Source organism: Vanrija pseudolonga, chromosome 2, assembly GCF_020906515.1.
Source record: "Vanrija pseudolonga chromosome 2, complete sequence".
NCBI classification, from domain to species: Eukaryota; Fungi; Basidiomycota; class Tremellomycetes; order Trichosporonales; family Trichosporonaceae; genus Vanrija; species Vanrija pseudolonga.
Genome location: NC_085850.1, coordinates 605,253 through 625,597, shown reverse-complemented (window position 1 = coordinate 625,597; position 20,345 = coordinate 605,253). Strand labels below are relative to the sequence as shown.

Below are 20,345 nucleotides of genomic sequence, written 5' to 3'. Positions count from 1 at the left end.
AACGACCCTGGCCCTGCCTGCCCACGAGCTGCCACAAACCGAACAGTGCACGGTGTAATCGGAAATTAGAATAGGGGAGGGCAGTGGGCCCCGCACTCACCAAAGCAGGTCGTCACTCAAGCACCTGCCGCCTTGGAACCACACTTTGGCTTGTTGTTTTGGCCCTCCATCCCATCGACAACAAAGACAACCACAACAATGCTGCAGACAAGTCTTCTCGCAACAGGACACGCAGACCTCGTGACGCGTGAGTGCAGCTCGAACCTTCATCATGACCACCAGCTGACACCCCCCAGACGTCGTCTACGACTTCTACGGCGAGCGACGTGAGTGCCTTCCCTCGGCGACACTGACATCCCAGTGGCCACCTGCTCGGCAGACCACAAGATCAAGGTCTTCCGCCAGATGCCAGATGGCACCTGGGAGCCCGAGGCCGAGTGGAAGGTGGGTACTTGGTCCCCATCAACTACCCATGCTGACTTGCAGGCGCACGACGCTCCCATCCTTCACCTTTCCTACGCGCACCCGATCCACGGGCCGCTGCTCGCGTCCTCGAGCCACGACCGCACCGTGAGGATATGGGAGGAGCTGCCCAGCCCGTCCGCGACGGGGGGATCGGTGCGCTGGGCCGAGCGCGCGGTGCTCACCGGCGCCAAGGGCTCCGTCCGCGCCGTCGAGTTCTCGCCCCCGAACCCGTCGTACGGGCTGCGCGTGGCCTCCATCGCGACCGACTCGCATCTGCGTGTGCACACGTCGCTCGACCCCGAGCTGAACGACTGGTCGCTCGTGTTTGACGTCCACGTCCCGTCGCTCGCCGCGCCGCACGGCGAGGAGCCGCCCGCACCCTCGACGCCTGGAGATGGTCCGGCGTCGGCCGAAGCAGCCACTGGCGGCTGGGGAATCAGCTGGTGCAAGGAGAAGTGGTGGGGTAGCGTCATCGCCGTCTTCTCTGGCACGGCGCCGACGGCCAAGATTGTGACGCTGGATCCGTTCCCCAAGGCCGTGGCCCTGCTCCAGACCCCCGGGAACACGTCCCCGCTCACCGCGATCGCATGGGCGCCGTCCTGCGGCCGCAGCTACCACCTCATCGCGACGGGATCGCGCGATGGCGTGGTCAGGATCTGGCAGGTGCAGCCTCCCGGAGACGAGGAGGGTGCGCCGAGGATCTGGTCGTCCGAGGTCGTCGCCGAGTTCCCCAAGGGCGCACGTGTCGGCATGGTCGAGTGGAACGCGACCGGCACGACATTGACTACGTCCGACGACGAGGGCGTCATCAGGATATACAAGCGTAAGTTGACGAGCAGCTCGCGACCGTGGCCCGACGCAGAACTGACGACAACCACAGCAACGTACGCCAAGAACTGGAAGCTGCTCGGCAAGATGACGGCAGAGGAGCCGCTCGGCGACGAGTAGAGGACAATAGGGCACGCTGCCGCTGTATAGTAACCGCTCAGATATCAATGCATGATTACAGACACCACATGTCACTACCTCCTCTACTATGATGGTGCTGCTAGTTGAGCTTGGAAATCAATGCGCGGGTGTCGCGGAGCTCGACAAGCTTGGCAATGGCCTCGTCGATCTTGACCGTCTGCTCACGGCCCTGGACCTCGTCGTCACGGTTACGGATGTTGACGGCGTCGGCCTTGAACTCGTCCTCGCCGACAACCATGATGAAGTTGTACTGCTGGGTCTGGCCGGTACGGATCTTCTTGTTGAGGGTGTTGTCCGACAGGTCGGCCTCGGCGTAGATGCCGGCGTCCGAGAAGCGCTGAGCAACCTGGGTGGCGTACTCGCGGAAGGGGGCGGCGACGGGGATGACGACGACCTGGCGTGGTGAGAGCCAGAAGGGCCACTTGCCACCGCAGTTCTCGGTGATGATGGCGAGGAAGCGCTCGATCGAGCCGAGAATGGCACGGTGGATCATGACGGGGCGGTGGAACTGAGTGCCGTCCGATGCAGTCTCCTTGCCGCGGTACTCGAGGTCGAAGCGCTCGGGCAGCTGGAAGTCGAGCTGGATGGTACCACACTGCCACTTGCGGCCGAGGGCGTCGGTGAGGTCAAAGTCGAGCTTGGGGCCGTAGAAGGCGGCGTCCTCGGGGTTGGTGTGCCAGTTGCCGGGCACGCGGTCCTCGAGCACAGCGCGGAGCGAGGCCTCGGCCTTGTCCCAGACGGCGAGGTCGCCCATCCACTTCTCGGGGTTACGGGTCGAGAGACCGACACGGTAGGTGAAGCCGAAGGGCTTGTAGATGGCGTCGAGGAAGTCGAACGCGCCGTAGAGCTCCTGCTCGATCTGGTCGACAGTGCAGAAGATGTGGGCTGGGAGGGTGAGCTCTGTGCAAATGCCGGCCACCCAACTTACCATCGTCCTGGACGAACCTCCTCACACGGGTGAGGCCCGAAAGCGCACCAGTGGCCTCGTTACGGTGGAGGACACCGAACTCGGCCATGCGGATGGGGAGCTCACGGTAGGTGCGGTCACGCGAAGCGAAGATGACACAGTGGCCAGGGCAGTTCATGGGCTTGAGGGCAAACTGCTCCTCCTCGACCTTGAGGGTGAACATGTCCTTGGCGTAGTGCTGCCAGTGACCCGAGGTCTGCCAGAGCTTCGAGTTGAACATGTTGGGCGAGCCGACCTCGACAAAGTTGCGCTTGTGGTACTCCTCGCGCACAAACTTCATAAGCGCGTTCTCGATACGCTTGCCGTGGGGGAGCATGAAGGGCGAACCGGGGCTGAGCTCCGAGAAGAACCACAGCTCCTGGTCCTTGCCGATCTTGCGGTGGTCGCGCTTGGCGGCCTCCTCCTGCAGCTTCTTCCACTCGGTCATCTGCTTCGAGTCGGGGAACGACATGCCGTAGACACGCTGGAACGAGTCGTTCTTGGCATCACCGAGGAAGTATGACGACGAGTTCTGGTGGGTTAGCAAACAACGCGTCTATCTTCACCCACCTTGGTAACAGCAAGCGACTTGATACGGCCGGTGTGGGGGACGTGGGGACCGAGACACAGGTCGATAAGAGGGCCACAGCGGTAGACGGTCGACGAGGTGCCATCAGGGACCTTGTCGTTGATGTAGTGCTGCTTGTACTTGTTGTACTGGGTGTGTCAGCAGAGCTCAATGCTGCCAACCCACCTTGAACATCTCGAGGAGAACCTCCTTGGGGAGCGAAAGACGCTCGAAAGGCTGCTTCTCCTTGACGACCTTGGACGCGACCTGCTCAATGGACTTGTGGTCCTCCTGGTTGATGGTGCGCTCGTTGGCGAGGCCCATGTCGTAGAAGAAACCACCCTCGGGAAGGGGAGGACCGTAGCCGAGGCAGCATCCCTCAAACGAGCGCTCACAGGCCTCGCCGAGGACGTGTGCCGACGAGTGCCAGAAGACCTGGCGCGCCTCGTAGTCGTTGTCGGGAGAGTCAAAGTCGAGGAGTGCGAGGTCGACCGAGGCCTCGAGCGGGCGGTTCAGGTCCCACAGCTCCTGGTTGTTGACCTTGGCAATAATGACACGGTCAGCCAAAGATGCGGCGATGCCCTTGGCGATGGACAGGGGGGTGGTCTCCCAGGCGGTACCCTCAATCTTCTTGCCGTCAGGCAGGGTGACGGTGATGGGGACGCGGGGCTGCTCGGCGACAAAGGCCTTGTACTTTGCCATGTGCTCGTCAAAGATCTTGATACGCTCCTCGAAGAACTCGGGCGGGGGGCTGAGCTCGCCAGAGGGAGGAGGGCCCTTCTTCTTCTCCTTCTTCTCCTTCTTGTCCTTGCCGGCGCCGGCGCCAGCTGCAGGAGCAGGCGCGGCAGGCTTTGCCTCGGCGGCAGCGGGGGCGGGGGTAGCGGCAGCGGCGGGGGCGGCCATTTTGTTGATTGTGGTGGTGTGGATAGAGCGTAAAGCAGGGATAGGCTTGTTGCTCAGTGCGTTCGAGGTCGCTGCGGGGAACGAGCGTTGGTGAATGGTCCGGGCTAGAGGCGGGGCGAGTAGTCGGGTGTGGCGTGTAGTCGCAACAGGAAGAGAGGGGAGGTTGAGCGCTGTTCGTGTCCAACGGCTAGTGCTCATATACGCGCCAGCAGTGTACGTGCAAGGTGGCAAGGTTTCGTTCGAGTCGACTGACAAGATGTAGTGTGCATGAGCTTGATCACCAGTCGTCGCGCCGCTGCCTGCCCGCACGAGGAGGATGTGGTGGCTGGGTGAGTGGGTGTGATGCCTCTATTGCTGGAAATTCGAGTCAGGGGCTTGCCCGACTCGGTGTATGTAGGCATGCCACACGCCACACGCGCCTTTTTATACACCCCTCCACCAATCTTGAATGTTGGTGATGCTCGCTGCCTCGCTCGAGCTTGTTCGTGTCGACCTCGACCTGCCTCTTTACTCTACATCCATCTTGTATCGCGACCTCCAACTCCTCCCTCCTCCCCCCTCTCGCAGGCGCAACTCGGCACGTAGCAACCAGGTCAAACACACCGATACCGCTACTGCTCAGGAGCTGCTGCCGAGGCACCTTCCTCCATCTGCTCTCCCCGACTCAAAAAACAGCGCCTCGAATCACCATGGCCGACATCGACGCAGCAGACCGCGTCATTACGCTCGTGCACGACGGCGAGCAGCTCGACGTTCCACTCGACCTGCTCGGCGACCCCGAGTACGAGGACATTGCCCAGGCGCTCAAGGGTTTCAATGCGGAGTGCCCGACATGGACAAAGATTGCTCGCGAGCACTGGCGCGCCGGACGGCTCAACAAGACCGAGGAGCTGCTCGTCGAGGGTATTGAATGTGAGTAGTTCTGGTACGAAATGCTGATACTGACGGCGTCCAGTCTTCGCCCAGGCCAGGCCAGTCGACCACTTCGCGCTCGTCAACCTCTACGCCATGTTCGCGCACCTGCATCTCGCGCTTGCGCGGACGGCACCGAAGACCATCTCTCCATTTGCCAGTGCGTAGGATGATGAGGCCTCGCTTTCGGGGCAATGGACTGACTGGACCAGAGTACGATGTAATCCCGCAGGGCACGAGAACAAAAGACGATCACTATATCGCGGCGACACAGCAGCTGGAGCGTGCCGAGGACGCGCTTCGCTCAGGCGGAGCTGGCCCCGAAGACGAACCCATCAGCGTGACCATGGCCAAGAGTAGGTGGCGTCCCTAGAGACTTCGCTCACACCTCAGTTATTCTCTACCTTGCCCGTGGACAGCCTGCTGTCGCCGCTCCTTTCGTCGACAGATTGTTGCAGAGACAGCCAAACAACCTGGCTGGACTTACGGCTCATGTGAGTTGGAAGCAACTGTCCATCGCTGACTATTTAGGCCCGCCTGCAATTCTCCAGGAGGCAACACGACGCAGCTTTGGTGACATATCAGAAGATGCTGCAGCTCAACCCGGACATGAGCCCTGATCCGCGTATCGGTCTCGGCCTCTGCGCATACGTCCTTGGCGACAAGGAGCGTGCACGTGCAGCATGGACCCGTGCACTTCAGAGGGTGCGTAGATCTGTGTAGTTGGGTGCTAATGGTGACAGGATCCCGGAGCTTACGCACCTCGTCTTCTCCTTGGCTTGTCGTCATTGAACTCTGCCCGCGAACCGTCATTCTCGATGGCTGACCGGTTGGCGTACGAGACGGAGGGCGTGGCCAATGTACAGGCGGCGTTCAAGATTAACAACAAGAACACTGCCGCTGCCCTCGCTCTCGCCACGATCACCGGCCAGGCTGGCAAGGTGGAGGTTGCTTCCAAGCTGGCGGAGCGTGCGATCCAGTACTCGGACAACAAGAGGAGTACTGTTCTTTCCAATGCGGAGCGTGGTCGCCTGGGATTCATCGCCGGGGATGTCGCCGACGCCGGAAAGTTTATCGCTGCTGCCAAGGCCGAGAACCCACAAGACGTCAACATCATCGCCGAGTTGACCCTCGCCCAGATTGCTATCAAGACTGGCAACCTGCGTGAGGCCCTCAACTTTGTGGAGCAGACCGCCAAGCGTCTGGGTGGCAAGGGCCCCTTCGAGTTTTCTGTCCTGCACGCGTCGCTGCTCGCCTACCCACATCTCGGTATGCCTGCCGACGAGCAGGCCCGCAACAAGCTCACGGCTCGCAACATCCTCTCCGAAATCCAGAACGTCTTCACTGCTGCCACGACCGAGGAGGACTGGGCCAAGCTGCGCGGTATCGCCAGCGACGCCGACACCTTTGTGGAGCTGGCCAAGCTCTGGCAGGATGAGAGCGTGGAGAAGGCAATCACTGCCTACCAGAGCGCCATTTCGATCAAGGCCGACGCGGAGGAGGTGGACGAGTCGCAGGGCCAGTCTCAGGACAAGCCTGTCGACTACCCTGCTGTGCGCCTGTCGGCCAACCTTGCTTCACTCTTCTCGTCACAAGGAGCGACTGAGGTCGCCGAGGAGCGGTACCAGGAGGCCTTGCACCAGCTCAAGGACGCCACCACCAAGGAGGCGGACCAGCTCAAGACGGTGCTGGCGTACGACCTGGGCCGTACCCATGAGCAGGCTGGCGATGTGGTCAAGGCGTCAAAGTGGTTCCGTGATGTGCTGCATCAGCATCCCGAGCACGTTGAGTGTGAGTAGGCTATGTGCGTGCGTCGTTCCCAGCTAATCCCTCGTAGCCAAGGTTCGCCTCGCTGCCCTTGCCGCCAGCGCTGGTCGCAATGCCGAGGCCAACAACCTGCTCAAGGAGTGCTTGCATTCCGACGAGGGCAACGTCGCAGTTCGCTCCGTGTACACAAAGTTCTTGATCTCCATCGGCTCGTACAGAGAGGCTCACCATTTCGCGACTCAAACGCTCAAGTTCGGCCACGATGTGTACACGTTCACTGCTCTTGGCTGGCTTCACTTTACGCTTGGTCGCGAAGCTAAATCGTCTGCCGAGCTGGCCGACAGGCCAAAGCAGTTCCTCCGCAGTGCTGAGGCATACGAGCGTGCACTCAACATCGACCCCACCAATGCGGTCGCCGCCCAGGGCCTGGCTATCGCTCTGGCAGAGGACACACTCACTCCCAAGGCACTTCAGCCGCCTCAGGGGAGTGCGGAGGAGGCGAAGCTCCGCGCACGGCTTGCAGGCCAGGCCTTGACAGTGTTTGGCCGCATCAAGGACTCTCTTCCCGAGGGAGCTGTCAACGTGAACATTGGTCACTGCTACTTCCTCAGGGGCGAGGAGGAGCGCGCGATCGAGGCTGTGAGTTGAGCGCAGGTTTGATGCAGAGCTGACGAGACAGTACGGTGCGGCTCTTAACTCTGCCGGTGGTGGACGCAAGTCTACTCTGCTACTCTACCTCTGCCGTGCCTGGTACGCGTACGCAAACAAGGAGTCAAACTTCTCGGCCATGAGCCAGGCGCTGTTCTACGCGACGAAGGTGGGTAGGATCCGTGGTCGGAGTGACTAACCCACCAGGCACTGCATGTCCTTCCTAGCGACCGTGCGATCCTCTACAACATTGCCATGATCCAGCAGAAAGCTGCTGAGATCATGCTCTCGCTCGACCCGTCGAAGAGGACGCTGAGCGAGCTGCAGCTCGCACTCAAGAACGCCCAGGACGCCGTTGGCATCTTCCGCTCTCTGGCCGATGACAAGAGCGGTCCCTTACCCTACGACGCCGACATGGCCGACCAGCGTGCTCGCTACGGTGAAGGTCTTCTCCGCAAGGCACCAGAACAGGTCGCCAAACAGGAGGCGTTCGAGGGCGAGACAGCTGCACGTGTTGAGGAAGCACGCCGTGTCCGTGCTGCGGAGCAGGAGCGCATCAACGAGGCCGCGGCCAAGCGTCAAGCCGAGATCCAGGCCAAAGCTGCCGAGCTTGCCGAGCAGCGCAAGGCTGCACGTGACGAGGCCCGCCAGTGGCAGGAGGAGATTGAGGCACGACGGGTCGAGGAGGAATCGCGCAAGGAGAAGCGTGCCGAGCAGCGCAAGAAGCGCAAGGACGCGGGTATCGTCGACGATGACGACGTCGACGGGGAGGATGCCGAGCGGCCACGCAAGAAGAAGCGCAGCAGCAAGAAGAAGAAGCAGAGGAAGGACAGCGACGATGACGACGATATGGAGGTCGACTCGGACGACGCGGCGCCGACTGGTGGTGACGGCGAGGGCGAGGGCGACGAGGAGGATGAGGGCACAGCCCGCCGTAGGACGCTGGCGCTGTTGAAGTCGAAGGTGGGTGCTGTGGGAGGAGAGGAAGTTAGCGGACTCTGGCAGAAGAAGAAGCAGTCGTCACGGCGACGTGAGGACCCGGATGACGACGACACTGGCGGCCGGGGGCGTGGCGGCAAGCAGTTGTGAGTGCTACCGATGCCGAAGGTCAACAGCACTGACACCCTTCAGCAAGTCCAAGGCTATCATCGAGGACTCGGACGACGACCTGGACGAGGATGCCGGCGAGGACGCTGGCGAGGCGGCAGCCGGTAACGGTACGGGCGATGTTAGCGGCGCAGAGGACAACACCCCCGCGGGGGTGCAGAGCGAGGACGACGACGATGAGTAGACAGTATAGCATCTATGAAGAGCACGGCGTTATCGCCCTACGTTTGGTCTTGGGAGAGTGTCGGAGAGTGCGTGACGGAGGTAGTACCACCGGTACTTGTCCCAGAAGCCCGCCTCGTCCTCGAGCCAGACGCGGGTGAGGCGCGTGAGCTGGTGCCAGTTTGTGATGTAGTCTGGCCGCACGAGCGGTGGCGGGTCGCCGAGGTTGCGGGCCTTGGTCGCCTCTGCGCCAACCAGTGGGCCGCCGACATCGGCACAGCGGCGCAAGTTCCACGAGAGCAGGAAGTGGATTGTCGGCGGGATAGTGTGCGGCGCAATGGGCACGAGGTAGCGGACGTTCTTGTCAAGATAGTCGGGGTAGATCCAGCCTGCGCCGTGGCCGTCCTCGTCGACTTGCGCGGGGTCAGCCCTCTCACTCCCCAACCAACCCAAACCCACCCTCCATGCTGCCGTCGCGGTACACGGTGATAATCGCCCCCACGAGGCCCATGTCGTCCTCGTCGACACTGAAGTCAGCCCGCGACTAGCTAGCTCATGGCTCACTTCCAGTACCGGTACCATATCACGTTGCCCTCGTACATCGTGCGCCAGTTGCCCTTCCGTCAGTGGAGTAAGGACTCGGCACTCACGTACCGGTTCACGCCGGGCAGCTCGGCCGGGCGGAAGATGGCGCGCTGGCGCGCCTGCTGCGCCGCGAAGCAGTCGGGAACGGCGGGGTAGTTCTCTGCGGGTGCGGGGGCGCACTCGGGCGGCTCGAGTTCAATCATGGTGCATAGTCTGGTATACGGACGGGTGGATACTGGCGAGTTGTTGTGTTGTTGCGTGCTCTGCGGCGTGGTCAGTGCCCATTGTTCGCGCGTGTTCGCTTGGAACAAGGTCAGTGCGGCGGCTACGACGGCGCTGACCTCACGCTCGCGCCGTGGCTCCCTGTGCACACCATGCCCAGAGTACGTCTGGTCCATCATATGCACAGGGGTCCACGGCCTCGCGGGCGTGGACGCAGTCGCGGGGGGACGCGCACTGCAAGCTCTCTGTCTTTGCTGCCTCGTGCAAAAGCCACGAGGGGAGGCCACTCGGCACTCCTAGTATGATGTACCCGCACTCCGCTGAGTGAGGGGAGGCCACTCGGCACTCCACGCCGCTAGCACCTTGCTGGCGGTAAAATGCACACCGGGCCAGCCTCAACTGTCGGTGTTGAGGTGCCGGGTAGTGCGGGCATGCCGGTCTATATGACGCGGCCCAATGCCCATGTCCTTGACTCGGCCCATGCCGGTCGTAAGAGCTAATTGATGCCTCGCGCTCCATTGCGCGAGGGGAGGCGACCGTCGCACTCCTTCTCCTATCGCCCGCTCGCTGCGGCGATCTTCGAAGCCACTCGCAGTGTCTGTTCTGTCGAGACTGGAAGTGGGTTCGGGCTCAGCTGAAGGGTCCGGCACACGGGCCGCCCCTCGCCCTCCAGCTGCAGCATGGGGCTACTTCAGCCCTGCCGGTCGAAACTCGGCAAATGTTCGTCTTCGATTGTCGTCTGTAGGCGTCAGCGGTCTCATGGGCTGCAGTGAAGGTAACGCACCTTCCTCGATCGTCTTCGTCGGTTCCACATTCGTCCTTACGCTCCAAAAGCGCTCCCCCCTCCGTCTCCTGGGGGACTCGTCTCTCCGTCCATTGTCCCTCCTTCCACCTCCCCAGCCCCTGCTCCCCTCAGGAGTCCCGGTCGCGCGCTTCGGCGAGACAGGCTAAGCCCTCACAGCGAACCACTTGTCAGGGTAGTCGTCCCAGAAATCGTTGGGGTTCGAGGACCACTTGTTGGTCATCGAGTAAAGTTCGTCCACGCTGAACGTGGGTCGGGCCAGAGGCTCCCCATGGAAGTCATGGACGTGGCGATCGCCTCGATCCTGGATCTGGATCCCGCGGGACACGCAGCGCAAAGAGTTCCACATGAGAAGGAAGCGAATGCAGTCCGGCACACCGTGCTGTCGTCCAGTTTCTTTGAGGATCGGGGAGGGGTCCCCAACCTGCTGGAAGACGTACCTCGTGCGGGATGCAACGAAGTGCACGTTCATGCTGTTGTCCGTGTAGACTGTCGCTACGGAGCGAAGCACCCAAGGACGGTTCCTTTCCGGGTTCCAGTAGCGGTATTTGATCTTGTCGCCTGAGTACACAGAGCGCCAGCTACCGTACTTGTTCACTCCGGGAAGTTTCATATTCTGCGGTGCCGTCGTGAGGATGCGGAGGTCGTTGGCCATGACGTCTTCACTGGGATGGACATTGATCATGGTTGCTAGCTGTTGGATGTTGTCAGTTGTCGATTGTGGGTGGTTGAGCAAGATTCGATGGGACCATTTCCCTGTGGGGCACTTAAAATAGGCAGGCAGGGAGGGTCAAAGTGATGAGACCAGCGAGTGTGTGGCGCTTTTCATCGGAGCAATGCGACCGGCACACCACCTTCTCCACCAACTCCTGCATGCACATCTACGAGAATGTAACGATGATAATAACTGCCTGAGCCTTTGAAAGCGACCTTTGAGATCCTATACCAAGACTTCGTAGGCCCATCTCACTGACCCGCACAGTTCGTCGGGTGAGCGGCCTGCCCACCACGCCGCGACCGTGGCGTCCAAGTCCGAATGCGGAGCTTCCTACGTCGCGGCTCCGGTGTCTTGGGAGCTTCTTCGTTGTTCATGCTCTTAGCCGTCGGGGTCGACGGAATCAACTCGTTGTCTTCAGTGTCAGTGGCGGTGTCACTTGAAACGAGTGGGACCTCATATCCGAGCGAGGCAGTGTCGAGCTGGTCCCAGGAGTGTGTCCTCCAGAAAGCATCCTGGTTCGGCAACCACTCTTCAGTAAGGCGAAGGAGACTGTCGACGCTTGAGATGTCGGGGACCTGGTGGGGCTCCTTCGAAGACAGCCCTGCGGCCGGATCATCGTTGAACTTGTCGTACGAGTCGTCATCGCCGAACACCTCATACTGGAGTGGGAGATCACTCCTCAGACAGCGCTCGTCGTTCCAGTCCTTCAGGAAGCCCACGTAGGCGGGCACCTCGATTTCGACAGGAAAGGCGTCCACAGTTCTCCTCTTGTGGTTTGGGCCGTAGGCGATGAGGCTCTGGCGCGCGAGTGGCTCCTCGTAGTAGCTAAGGGGTGAATCTGAGCCGTCAGCCTTAGTTGAGACGCCACCACGCACGCTTATAGATCTCGATGCTGTCGTCCTCGTACTGGGTGATCACGGCGCGCAGGACGATCACCGTGTCCTCGTTTGGAATACCCCACCTGGGGTCAGCGGTGTCATGGAGGCCACTCACACCCAGCGGCGGGACCGAATACGTCCGCTGACATAGCTGCAGTGAAGATGGCCCTGGGTTGGTGAGCACGGCACACGGGTACCCTTGCCCACCTCGGCACAGAACACGGGGACGGAGGCAAGCGTCCCCTCGGGAGAGCGGGGACCCAGAGCTTCTCCGTGGGCGATGTGGCGTTCATACTCCTCCGCGATGGGAGATGAGTAGCCTGGGTAGACCATTGGTGAGGGGAAGTGGGGGCGTTGGTTGTAGTGAGGTTGATGAGGAGGGTGGGCGAAGCTGTGAGCTTGAGGCATATATCGCAGCGACTAAGGAGCAGGTTTAAAGTCACTTAGAAGTACAATGAGAGCTGGTGTGCATCGCATAGGTAGGAGGGCAGGTCAGGAGGATGACAGGGGAAGGAGTCAATGCAGGAGGAGCGTTTCGAAAGTCGTCGAGCGCATTGACTGAATGTCTTGTGCCACACTGCCGGCGATGAAGGCCGCTGTGCCACGGGCTCCCTCTGTCAAAGGCATAGTCAACCGCTCATGCTACAATCGAACGAAGCCAGTCGGTAGTCATCCCGAATCCCGTCAAAGGAGAGACACAAGTGAGGCCTCAGACTGTCAACGGAAAATGAACTTTTTTTTCGGATTTAATCGACGTTCTCCGTCCTCAGTCCAGTCTCCCGCTGTCAGCGTCTAACATACACCCCAGAACGCTGAAATGTTCATAAATATATGCATTTGGCTCAGAGGACCTGCTCGAGCGGAATCTATCAACTCTATGCACAGTGGACAGTCAAAGGGCGGTGCTGAAGCGGAACGGAGGGGAGGTGGAGGTTCGGCGTCGTCGTTGTCTACCGGCGGCGGGGAGTCGTGGGGTAGGGGTACCCCGTCGCGGGGTCATGCAGCAGCTCTTTAAGGGTGTTGAGAACCTCAGAGAGCTCGCGAAGAGCAGTGCGTGCTTCATCAATGATCGGACGGCTAGGAGCCGAGCTGCTCCTTACCCAATTCGACATAGCCTGCAGGGCTGGGGTGGCGACGCGCATGGCGTTGAGGAGACGCCCCGAGACGGAGCTGACTCCGTGAGAAGGAATCTGGTAGACCTGTCCCGCGTTCTCAGCCTCCCCGGCCTCTGGCACCGCGTCCTCCGCCTCCACGATCACTGGGGCGGCCTCCTCCTCCACGGCGCCAGGCTCGCCGACCCCGCCCTCCTCCTCCGTCTCCACCAGAACGGCTTCCTCCTCCTCCTCGGTGGTCTGCGTGGCACCTGAACCAGGATCAGTGGCACCTCCGGCCACATCGCCGCCACTCGAACCCTCCGCCTCTCCGTCGGTGGCCGCTACAACGACGTAGGGGTCTGCGTTGGCCGTGTCAACCACGGCTGGGCTGCCGTCGCCACCTTGGGTTCCTCCCGCCTCACTGCCGGGAACAGGGACAAAAACAAAAGACTCTTCGGTCAGAGCGTTGGGCTGGCCCGGGGGAGGAAACGTGGCCTCCACTTCGGCCGTGAAGGCGTTCACCTCGGCCTGCTGCTCGCCGGTGCCGACCACGAGGTGGCTCATTTCGTCGACTAGCTCGTCCACACCGGACTCCTCCTCGTCCTCGTCCTCGGGAGTAGCCGGCTCAAAAGTGATCCTGGAGCGGTATGGAGTCTGGGGCCTGGCCTGGGCAGGAGAGCGGAAGCGGTTCCACCTGTGCTGCACCCAGAACCTCGCCGGGTTCTCGGCCCACTCATCCGCCAGGGCAAGAAGCTCGCCAACTGTGTCGATATCGGGCGTCTCCACCGGGTCGAACCGAGAGGGAGTGTGGCGTTGGGGTGAAGAGAGCGGCAGTGGAAGAGTTCCTAGGGAAGCATGGTGCTTCTGATTCCAGTTGAAGAGGAACTTGACGTAGGTCGGGACTGCGATGGGGCGAACTCGACGAGGGTCGTGAGAAAGGAACGGCGAGTACGGGGTGTCCCTTGTCTTAGATAGAGTACACGCGCCGGTGAAATGAACTGTCGGATCAGGAACTGCACACACACAGCTTGTTAGGAGCCAGAGTTGGACTGACATTCATAATGCTCATCGCTCCCGTCGCGGTAGTGGGTCCACACCGTTCCAGGCTCCCAGATTTCACTGCGGTTTCTACGGTCCCAGCTGCGGTTGTGTGAGTGATGACTGTGGGGGGAAGCTCGTACTTGTAGTACCGGTATTCCCGGGTGTTGAAGCTTCGATACTTGATGTAGAGGTTGCCCTGGTGGTCAGTTGGAGGGGCGTGTGGGGGAAAAGAGTGCAACTCACATGCCTGTTAAAGCCGGGAACTTGCTCGAGGTCGAAGTGCGCACGGCGAATGGTAGCCTTATCGGCGTCGCTCATTGTGGGAGGGTACTGCTGACTGCGAACACAAGGGTTCGAGGAGCGCAGCCTAGACATGATGGTGATTTGGTGTTTAGCTAGGGTTGAGGAAGGAGAGAGTGGGCTGACGAGAGTTGAGCGCTGTGGGACGGGCCTTTTATCCTTGTCGACACTGTATCCACGTCCTGGGCACGCACAAACAGACAAAAAACATTCTCTCGCCCGTGTGAATGAGAAGGAAATATGTGTCCCAAGGGGATGAACCGTGTGTCCCTCGTTGTGTATTGTCCGCGGGGCGAGGGACACAGCTCGCACTGGCACGAGGAGTGTGGCGATCAAAGGAGGTGCGTGGCCGAAGCGCCGCAGCTCGTGACGGCTGAGAGCAGAGGGGTGCGTGGTTTCACTACGGCCGGTGCGAGTAACGAAAGGACTGGACGGCCCATTGTCCCATTGCAGAGTGTCACGAAACGAGGCTGCAGAAGGAAGATTTGGCCTCGGCCTCGACGGTGCGAAGTGACGTCTAGGGGTACACTTCGGGGCGAGCCGCCGCGATCAGTGATCGCCACTGTATGTGATTCGTTGCATTGTAATATGTCTTGCTGTCTTGCCTGGAATCTGAGCCTCCGTCGTGAAACAGGGCGAGGCGAGGCGAGGTGAGGCGAGGTGAGGGTTATTGGTTTTTGGTCTGGGGGAATATCTCCGATCACCGCCGCCGGGACAGCGGAGTTCAACAACGATTCATAACACATACGATAGCACCCCGATCCAGCGGGGTGGACTGCAACATTTCTAATCGGACTCAAGTAGCCGCCTCTGCGTCTGCCTCCTCTGGCTCTGGCTCTGCGGCTACCTCTGGCTCTGGCTTTGGCTCTTGCTTTGGCTCTTGCTTTGGCTCTTGCTTTGGCTCTTGCTTTGGCTCTTGCTTTGGCTCTTGCTTTGGCTCTTGCTTTGGCTCTTGCTTTGGGTCTGGCGCTGGCTCCACCTCTGGCCCTGGCACTACCGGAGCCTGTGGAGCCACCGGTGCCGCTGCAGCTGCCGCTGCTATGGTCCGCTTGCGCTTCTTGACAAACTCATTTACGAGTACCAGGCGCTTGTGAAGGCGGCTACTGAAGGCTCCAGGGAGGGCGGAGTACTCCCTCCAGAAATTGTCCTTGTCGGGGGAGGCGTGCCAGACCTCGGCGAGACTGTGGATCTGTGATCAGCTCTCAAACGGGACCTGCACGAAGCCATCTTCCATCTTTGGCTGGACGTAGTCGGCCTCATTGTTGGTCCGCGTAGAGTATCGCGGTCCTGGCGGCTCGGCGGGTTTGTTCTTCGTGTCGTCGTCCTTCTTGTCGTCGTCCTTCTTGTCTTTGGCCTTCGTGTCTTTGGACTTCTTGTCTTTGGCCTTCTTTTCTTTGGCCTTCTTGTCTTTGGCCACCTTGTCTTTGGCCGCCTTGTCTTTGGCCGCCTTGTCTTTGGCCGCCTTCTCTTCGTCGGAATCGATAGGTTGGTATTGGAACCCATTCCCGTATAGATGCGTCCCTTGGTGAACGTCTGGCGGGTCGTTGTGGTTGTTGTTGGCGTCTCGAAGCTCCTTCGAAAGGTTCTGCACTGTGGAATAGTAGCGCTTTGTGGTTGGAGCTGGGTTCACCTTCCACTCGTTCTCTTTTGTGTGCAGGGCTCGGTGTCGGTGTTTATTCCAGTCGAACAGAAACTTGACAGATACGTCGCACGGCGGGGGATTGGCCTTCTTGATATTCTCGTACTTCATATTGTGTCCCACTCGATGATGAACGTATACTCGGCGATCTTCATGTACATTATCGCGTGCTGAGGTGAATAAGCCATGCTGCAGGAGTCTACTCACAGAGACAGTACTCTTCGCTCGAGTCGGTGTAAATCGTGACCCAGGTGTGGGGCTCCCAGTTCCCCAATGGTCCAGGGTACCTAAGGGGGGTTATCAGGTGCTACAAGCAATGAAACACGTACCACCAGATGCGCGCTTGGACCTTGTCCCACTTGTCAAGAGTTGAGAGGTTGCCCTGCATCGGATGTCAGGCACGGTGGCGCCGCTGAAAATGTACCGACTCACCTGGCGGTCGAAGGCGGGAAGCACGTCGCTGAGTTTGTATGGCCGGGGCTTCCGCTCCTCCAGCTCGAGGTCCGATAGCTTGGCCTCCTCCTTCTTGTCGATAGGTCTGCGCTTGAGGGCCTCCTCCTCCGCAAAGGAGCGGGCTGGGGGTGGGGGTGCCATGACGTCAGAGTCTTTGAGGGGGGCCTGCCACTGGACTGGGAGGCCTCCTTTTAAGTCGTCCACGAGGCAGCTTTGGCCATCGAGAAGGATGAGATCAGTGCTCCAGGACAACAGATAATCTTGAGCACAGACAGGGGGTGCGTTTGAGATGTGTCTGATAAAGGTTTCAGAATGGTGCGTGGCGAAAGTGGCGCCACACAACCCTGGTGCGAGCCGCGGTGCGAGCAAACCAAGTGGCAAAAGACACCTGAACCTCTCGGTCTTCTCAAGTTCTATACACTGTAAGGGAGTCGAACCCCTGCCGCGTCGATGGCAACGACGCATGATACCGTTTCACCAACAGTGTGGAAAACCGCTTCTTGAACGATGTGTTGGATGCTCCGCACGGAGGGGAGTTATGAAGAGAGGAGGAGAGGGATTCCGGGTAGTGCCACACAATCCTACCGGGGTGTTTTCAAACAAGCCAACCGGGCTGGAGTCAGACAAGCCTACCTTGGGGGTAAACGATAAGGTGCAGAGTGCGAGCAGGCGGGTGTGACTTGTGCATGCATAGTTTTCTAGGCCCACACTCTTCGAGTACTCCCCCCTCCCTCTTCCTCCCCTCGTCGTCACTCAAGGCCGCCCAAACTCCCGCACAAGCACCAAAACGTCCTCCTCACGCATCCAGATGGAGAACGCGCCATCCGTGATGATGTATTTCTTCCAGAACGCGGCCTTGTCAGCGCACGAGTGCCACGCATGCGCGAGCATGAGGAGCTGCGGCCACCCGGCGAACGGGACGGTGCGCCACCGCCCGATGGTAGGCACGGGGCTGGTGAGCCACTCGGTGGTGACTTGCTCGTTGTGCTGTACGCACCGGTGCTCGTTCCACGCGAACAGGAAGAGCACGTAGACCGGGGGTTCGGGCGGGCGGGCACCTGCGAGGCGAAGGAGGCCGCGGCTGCTGTACGGAGTGTGCACGCTCACCCGGCCCCCGGGGGAGACTGGTCTCAGCCGCTGCCAGGTCGAGACACTCACGATCACTCATCTCATCACTCCGGTCCTTGAACACCGTGTACGCCGTGTCCGGCTTCCACGTCCCCAGCGGCGCTGTGGCCGGCCAGACGTCAGCTACATAAGTGCGTGGGACGGCCTACTTGTTCACGTAGATCCAGTACCACGCCTCAATGGTCTCGCTGTGATACCGCGTCATGAGCATGCCCTGGCCCCGGGGTGAGTGTCGGCCAGCGGAGGGACTCACGGCGTCGTTGAAGGCTGGAAGCTCGCGCGAGTGGGGGTGTGCTTGCCGGTTGAGAGCCTCCTTGTATGCCATGGTGGCTTGGTACAGGTGGGTGATGCGCGGGGACATGGTGAGGTGGTAGCTCCCCATGGAGACGAGCGCATGTTCGTGACTTTATTGGCCTCACAAGAGCACGTTAGTGCCACCGTTGCTATTCGCACCGTGCGAGCGTTGTAGGAGGGTGTGACCTTCCCAGAGGTTGGCTGATCTCCTCCTCATGCATTGTCAGTGAGGTCAGTCTTTGGCCCTTCGCCCCGCAACCCCAACCCGTGTTCCATTCCATGCGAGAGTTCATACAGTAGTGTACATCGTTGAGACATTGTTGTGTTGCTGCTTCTCTTGGTTCTCTAGCGCCGTATGCAGGTCGCTATCGCCACATGTCGCCTGCGCTGACGCGCACCCACGGGCTAGTGTTGTCCTCGTGCCAGTATCCCGCCATGGCGGTCCACCACGCGGCAGCCGTCGTGAGCGCGCTGAACACGCCACCGGCTATCCGCGCGCCGTTGGATTCGGTGAGGTGGTACACCGCCAGGGTGAGGAACGACAGCGCAGTCGCAGTGAGCACGGCCATCATCGCGACCGACGAGCGCAGGCTGCCCATGACGAAGAGGACCGACACCATCGCCCAGCCGACAAAGTAGAGCCCGAGGGCCTCGCTGAACTCGGAGCCGAGGGTGCCGTCGGGGAGCGTGTACGCGGACACGACACCAAACGCTGGGAGGTACATCGCCCCGTAGGACAGGCTAAAAGCGCCATGCGAGCCGAAGATGGTCGCCCTCCGCGCGTCAGTTGTTGTTGGTTAAGTTGCGAGACGGCCCCTCCCGGCCGAGAGGTAGCCCGGCGACCACAACACGGCTCGGATCCTCCCCCCACTCCACACCTCCACACCTCCACACTACTCACATGTACGTGTTACCGAGGGACATCTCCCACCAGCCGCACAAGCTGTGAAAGTTAGTTTAGTTGTTGTTCGCGCGTGTGCTAGCTCGGCGGCTGCGCGGAGCTCCACGCGGCAACGCGGCAGCGACCACGGGGCCTCCACTCACGTCTGTGAAATGCCGCCAAAGAGGACTATTCTGGTCAGCACATGCATGCTAGCGTCGTGGCGCGTCGTAGCACCCGATGGGAGGACGTACCAAGTGCACTGCGTCATGGTCAGCGGGGTGTTTCAGCGGGGATGCATTGATAGAGTTTGGGTGGAGGCGGCATAGTTGCGGATTGTGGAGGCGGGTGGGGTTTTACGGCCGTGGGTACTCACGGAACTGCCACATTTACAGAGTGCACCCCTTGGGCTATTTGGGTCAGCTGGATGGATGGATGCTAGAGCCGAGTGGCACTCGGACGTACCTCGCAACGTGAACGCTGAGAGGAGGAAAAAGCCGTATCCGAACGACAATAGTCCGAGCGGTGTGGGATTGCCGTATACCCGCTGCGAGGGGGTGAGTGGTGGCCCATGGGCGGGCGGCGTGCACGTACATGCTGGCGCGGGACGCCGGGCTGGGAAAAGTCTGCGGGGTGGCCCAGTGGGGTGAGGATGCGCTCGATGCGGGGCTCGAAGGGGGGTAAGCCCTTCTCGATGTCGTCGTCGTAGTAGATGTGGAATGGGCGCGGGACGGGCGCGAGGATGTCCTCGCAGCTGGATGACGGTGAGGACATGGCGGTGGTGTGGTGGTGTTGGTGGTGGCGGCGGGCGGCAGTGGAGGTTTGGCGGGTGGTGGTGGTGGTGGTGGTGCTGGTTCAACGCAATGGTGAACCTGCAAAGTCGTGCCAAGCAATGCTAGTTAGTGTGCAAGTGGGAGAGCTCGCGGAATGCAGTCGCAGCCGAGGTAGATATACGTGCATGGGTGCACGGTGTTGCATGCTGCATGCTGCTTGCAGCAAGGGCCGGCCGGCCGGGGCTGCGTGCGCGGCGGACGAGCACCGTCACTGGATTGCGATCATTGTCAGCAAATGGAAATAGAGCCCCTACTAGCTCGGTTGTTGTGCCTCGCGTCGCCTCGCCGCCTCGGCTCGTCTCTTCGGGACTACTCAATACCAGATGTCGTGTACATCTCTCAAATGCTTGCCGCAGCTCTCAAATGTACATGTCGACACCTCGCGCATGACTGCATGTACACGCGCACACCCGCACACACTGGCCCACTTGCCGCACAAATATGACTCTCCGACGCGGAACTAGTCCGTCTGGCGGAGTGTCGCGTCTCTTGCCCGCCACACCACTCCGCACGCTCCGTGCTGATCGGGCGCGCGGGGTGGGTGGCGGGGGAGTGGGGGTGGGGGGTGTTAGTCGGGTGGCCCCACCCGCCGACATGCATGCATCGTGCTGCTGCTACATGCGCAGTCAAAGCCCAGACGTCGACACCAGCGGCTGGGTTATCATAAAGTGGGGGGACTAATCTGCGCTGGCTGGCACGCACCGCCAGGCGGGTTAGTCATGGTGGCGGACAAGCGCGCGTCGCCAGTGGGAATGTGGAGCAACTCCGCATCGAGATTGCTCGCAACCAAGCGGAGCGTCGTGAGTGCGATCCAGTACTCGGTCAGCGCTGACACACGACGGTGGGTCGCCGACAGACAGCTCGCCACTCGAGGTCAACTTTGGTCAGCATGTCAGCATGCACGTACGCCAAGCGCCACCGAGAAACACTGGCTGGCCAGGCATACGGCCGACTACTTAGTCACCGACCGGCCGGTGACGCTGTCTCGAGACGAGGCACACAGTCAGGTGATGATCGCCACGACGTCACAC

The 20,345-nt window shown here is 60.7% G+C and overlaps 9 protein-coding genes and 1 non-coding gene across 10 annotated transcripts; 2 read left to right on the top strand and 8 right to left on the bottom strand.

The window, feature by feature from the left end:
* Window positions 1–174: 174 nt before the first annotated feature.
* On the top strand, window positions 175–1,413 carry SEH1 (Nucleoporin SEH1; the record flags this gene model as incomplete). Its single annotated transcript, XM_062768504.1, has 5 exons — window positions 175–247; window positions 297–326; window positions 362–444; window positions 487–1,288; window positions 1,346–1,413. Exons 1-5 carry the CDS (start codon window positions 199–201, stop codon window positions 1,411–1,413), a joined length of 1,032 nt encoding a protein of 343 aa, XP_062624488.1. The 5' UTR covers window positions 175–198.
* Window positions 699–3,851, bottom strand: ths1 (Threonine--tRNA ligase, cytoplasmic; the record flags this gene model as incomplete). Its single annotated transcript, XM_062768503.1, has 5 exons — window positions 699–1,288; window positions 1,346–2,319; window positions 2,363–2,912; window positions 2,951–3,097; window positions 3,135–3,851. 4 exons carry the CDS (start codon window positions 3,849–3,851, stop codon window positions 1,514–1,516), a joined length of 2,220 nt encoding a protein of 739 aa, XP_062624487.1. The 3' UTR covers window positions 699–1,288; window positions 1,346–1,513.
* Window positions 3,852–4,356: 505 nt separating this feature from the next.
* On the top strand, window positions 4,357–8,513 carry tpr1 (Tetratricopeptide repeat protein 1). The gene is made up of 10 exons (XM_062768502.1): window positions 4,357–4,763; window positions 4,807–4,923; window positions 4,976–5,119; window positions 5,157–5,257; window positions 5,295–5,468; window positions 5,507–6,554; window positions 6,601–7,169; window positions 7,210–7,347; window positions 7,386–8,263; window positions 8,310–8,513. The coding sequence occupies exons 1-10, from the start codon at window positions 4,541–4,543 to the stop codon at window positions 8,467–8,469; spliced, it is 3,552 nt and encodes a 1,183-aa protein (XP_062624486.1). The 5' UTR covers window positions 4,357–4,540; the 3' UTR covers window positions 8,470–8,513.
* LOC62_02G002001 (uncharacterized protein) lies at window positions 7,421–9,235 on the bottom strand (the record flags this gene model as incomplete). The annotated part of the gene is made up of 6 exons (XM_062768501.1): window positions 7,421–7,490; window positions 7,579–8,120; window positions 8,511–8,860; window positions 8,907–8,974; window positions 9,012–9,064; window positions 9,098–9,235. The coding sequence occupies 6 exons, from the start codon at window positions 9,233–9,235 to the stop codon at window positions 7,421–7,423; spliced, it is 1,221 nt and encodes a 406-aa protein (XP_062624485.1).
* Window positions 9,236–10,201: 966 nt separating this feature from the next.
* Window positions 10,202–10,741, bottom strand: LOC62_02G002000 (uncharacterized protein; the record flags this gene model as incomplete). Its single annotated transcript, XM_062768500.1, has 1 exon — window positions 10,202–10,741. The coding sequence occupies one exon, from the start codon at window positions 10,739–10,741 to the stop codon at window positions 10,202–10,204; it is 540 nt and encodes a 179-aa protein (XP_062624484.1).
* Window positions 10,742–11,022: 281 nt separating this feature from the next.
* Window positions 11,023–11,985, bottom strand: LOC62_02G001999 (uncharacterized protein; the record flags this gene model as incomplete). The annotated part of the gene is made up of 3 exons (XM_062768499.1): window positions 11,023–11,612; window positions 11,650–11,735; window positions 11,768–11,985. The coding sequence occupies 3 exons, from the start codon at window positions 11,983–11,985 to the stop codon at window positions 11,023–11,025; spliced, it is 894 nt and encodes a 297-aa protein (XP_062624483.1).
* Window positions 11,986–12,602: 617 nt separating this feature from the next.
* LOC62_02G001998 (uncharacterized protein) lies at window positions 12,603–14,105 on the bottom strand (the record flags this gene model as incomplete). The annotated part of the gene is made up of 3 exons (XM_062768498.1): window positions 12,603–13,712; window positions 13,801–13,983; window positions 14,031–14,105. 3 exons carry the CDS (start codon window positions 14,103–14,105, stop codon window positions 12,603–12,605), a joined length of 1,368 nt encoding a protein of 455 aa, XP_062624482.1.
* Window positions 14,106–15,282: 1,177 nt separating this feature from the next.
* Window positions 15,283–17,632, bottom strand: LOC62_02G001996 (uncharacterized protein; the record flags this gene model as incomplete). Its single annotated transcript, XM_062768497.1, has 7 exons — window positions 15,283–15,677; window positions 15,934–16,013; window positions 16,056–16,108; window positions 16,159–16,301; window positions 16,980–17,263; window positions 17,457–17,521; window positions 17,561–17,632. The coding sequence occupies 7 exons, from the start codon at window positions 17,630–17,632 to the stop codon at window positions 15,283–15,285; spliced, it is 1,092 nt and encodes a 363-aa protein (XP_062624481.1).
* Window positions 16,596–16,666, bottom strand: LOC62_02G001997. The gene has a single exon. It is a non-coding gene; the product is annotated as a tRNA-Gly (tRNA).
* A 237-nt stretch (window positions 17,633–17,869) lies between the features above and the next one.
* mug86_1 (ammonium permease ATO2-like protein) lies at window positions 17,870–19,391 on the bottom strand. The gene is made up of 7 exons (XM_062768496.1): window positions 19,076–19,391; window positions 18,947–19,028; window positions 18,858–18,891; window positions 18,736–18,743; window positions 18,646–18,670; window positions 18,503–18,544; window positions 17,870–18,375 (listed from the first exon to the last, which is right to left on the bottom strand). Exons 1-7 carry the CDS (start codon window positions 19,253–19,255, stop codon window positions 17,967–17,969), a joined length of 780 nt encoding a protein of 259 aa, XP_062624480.1. The 5' UTR covers window positions 19,256–19,391; the 3' UTR covers window positions 17,870–17,966.
* Window positions 19,392–20,345: the final 954 nt, after the last annotated feature.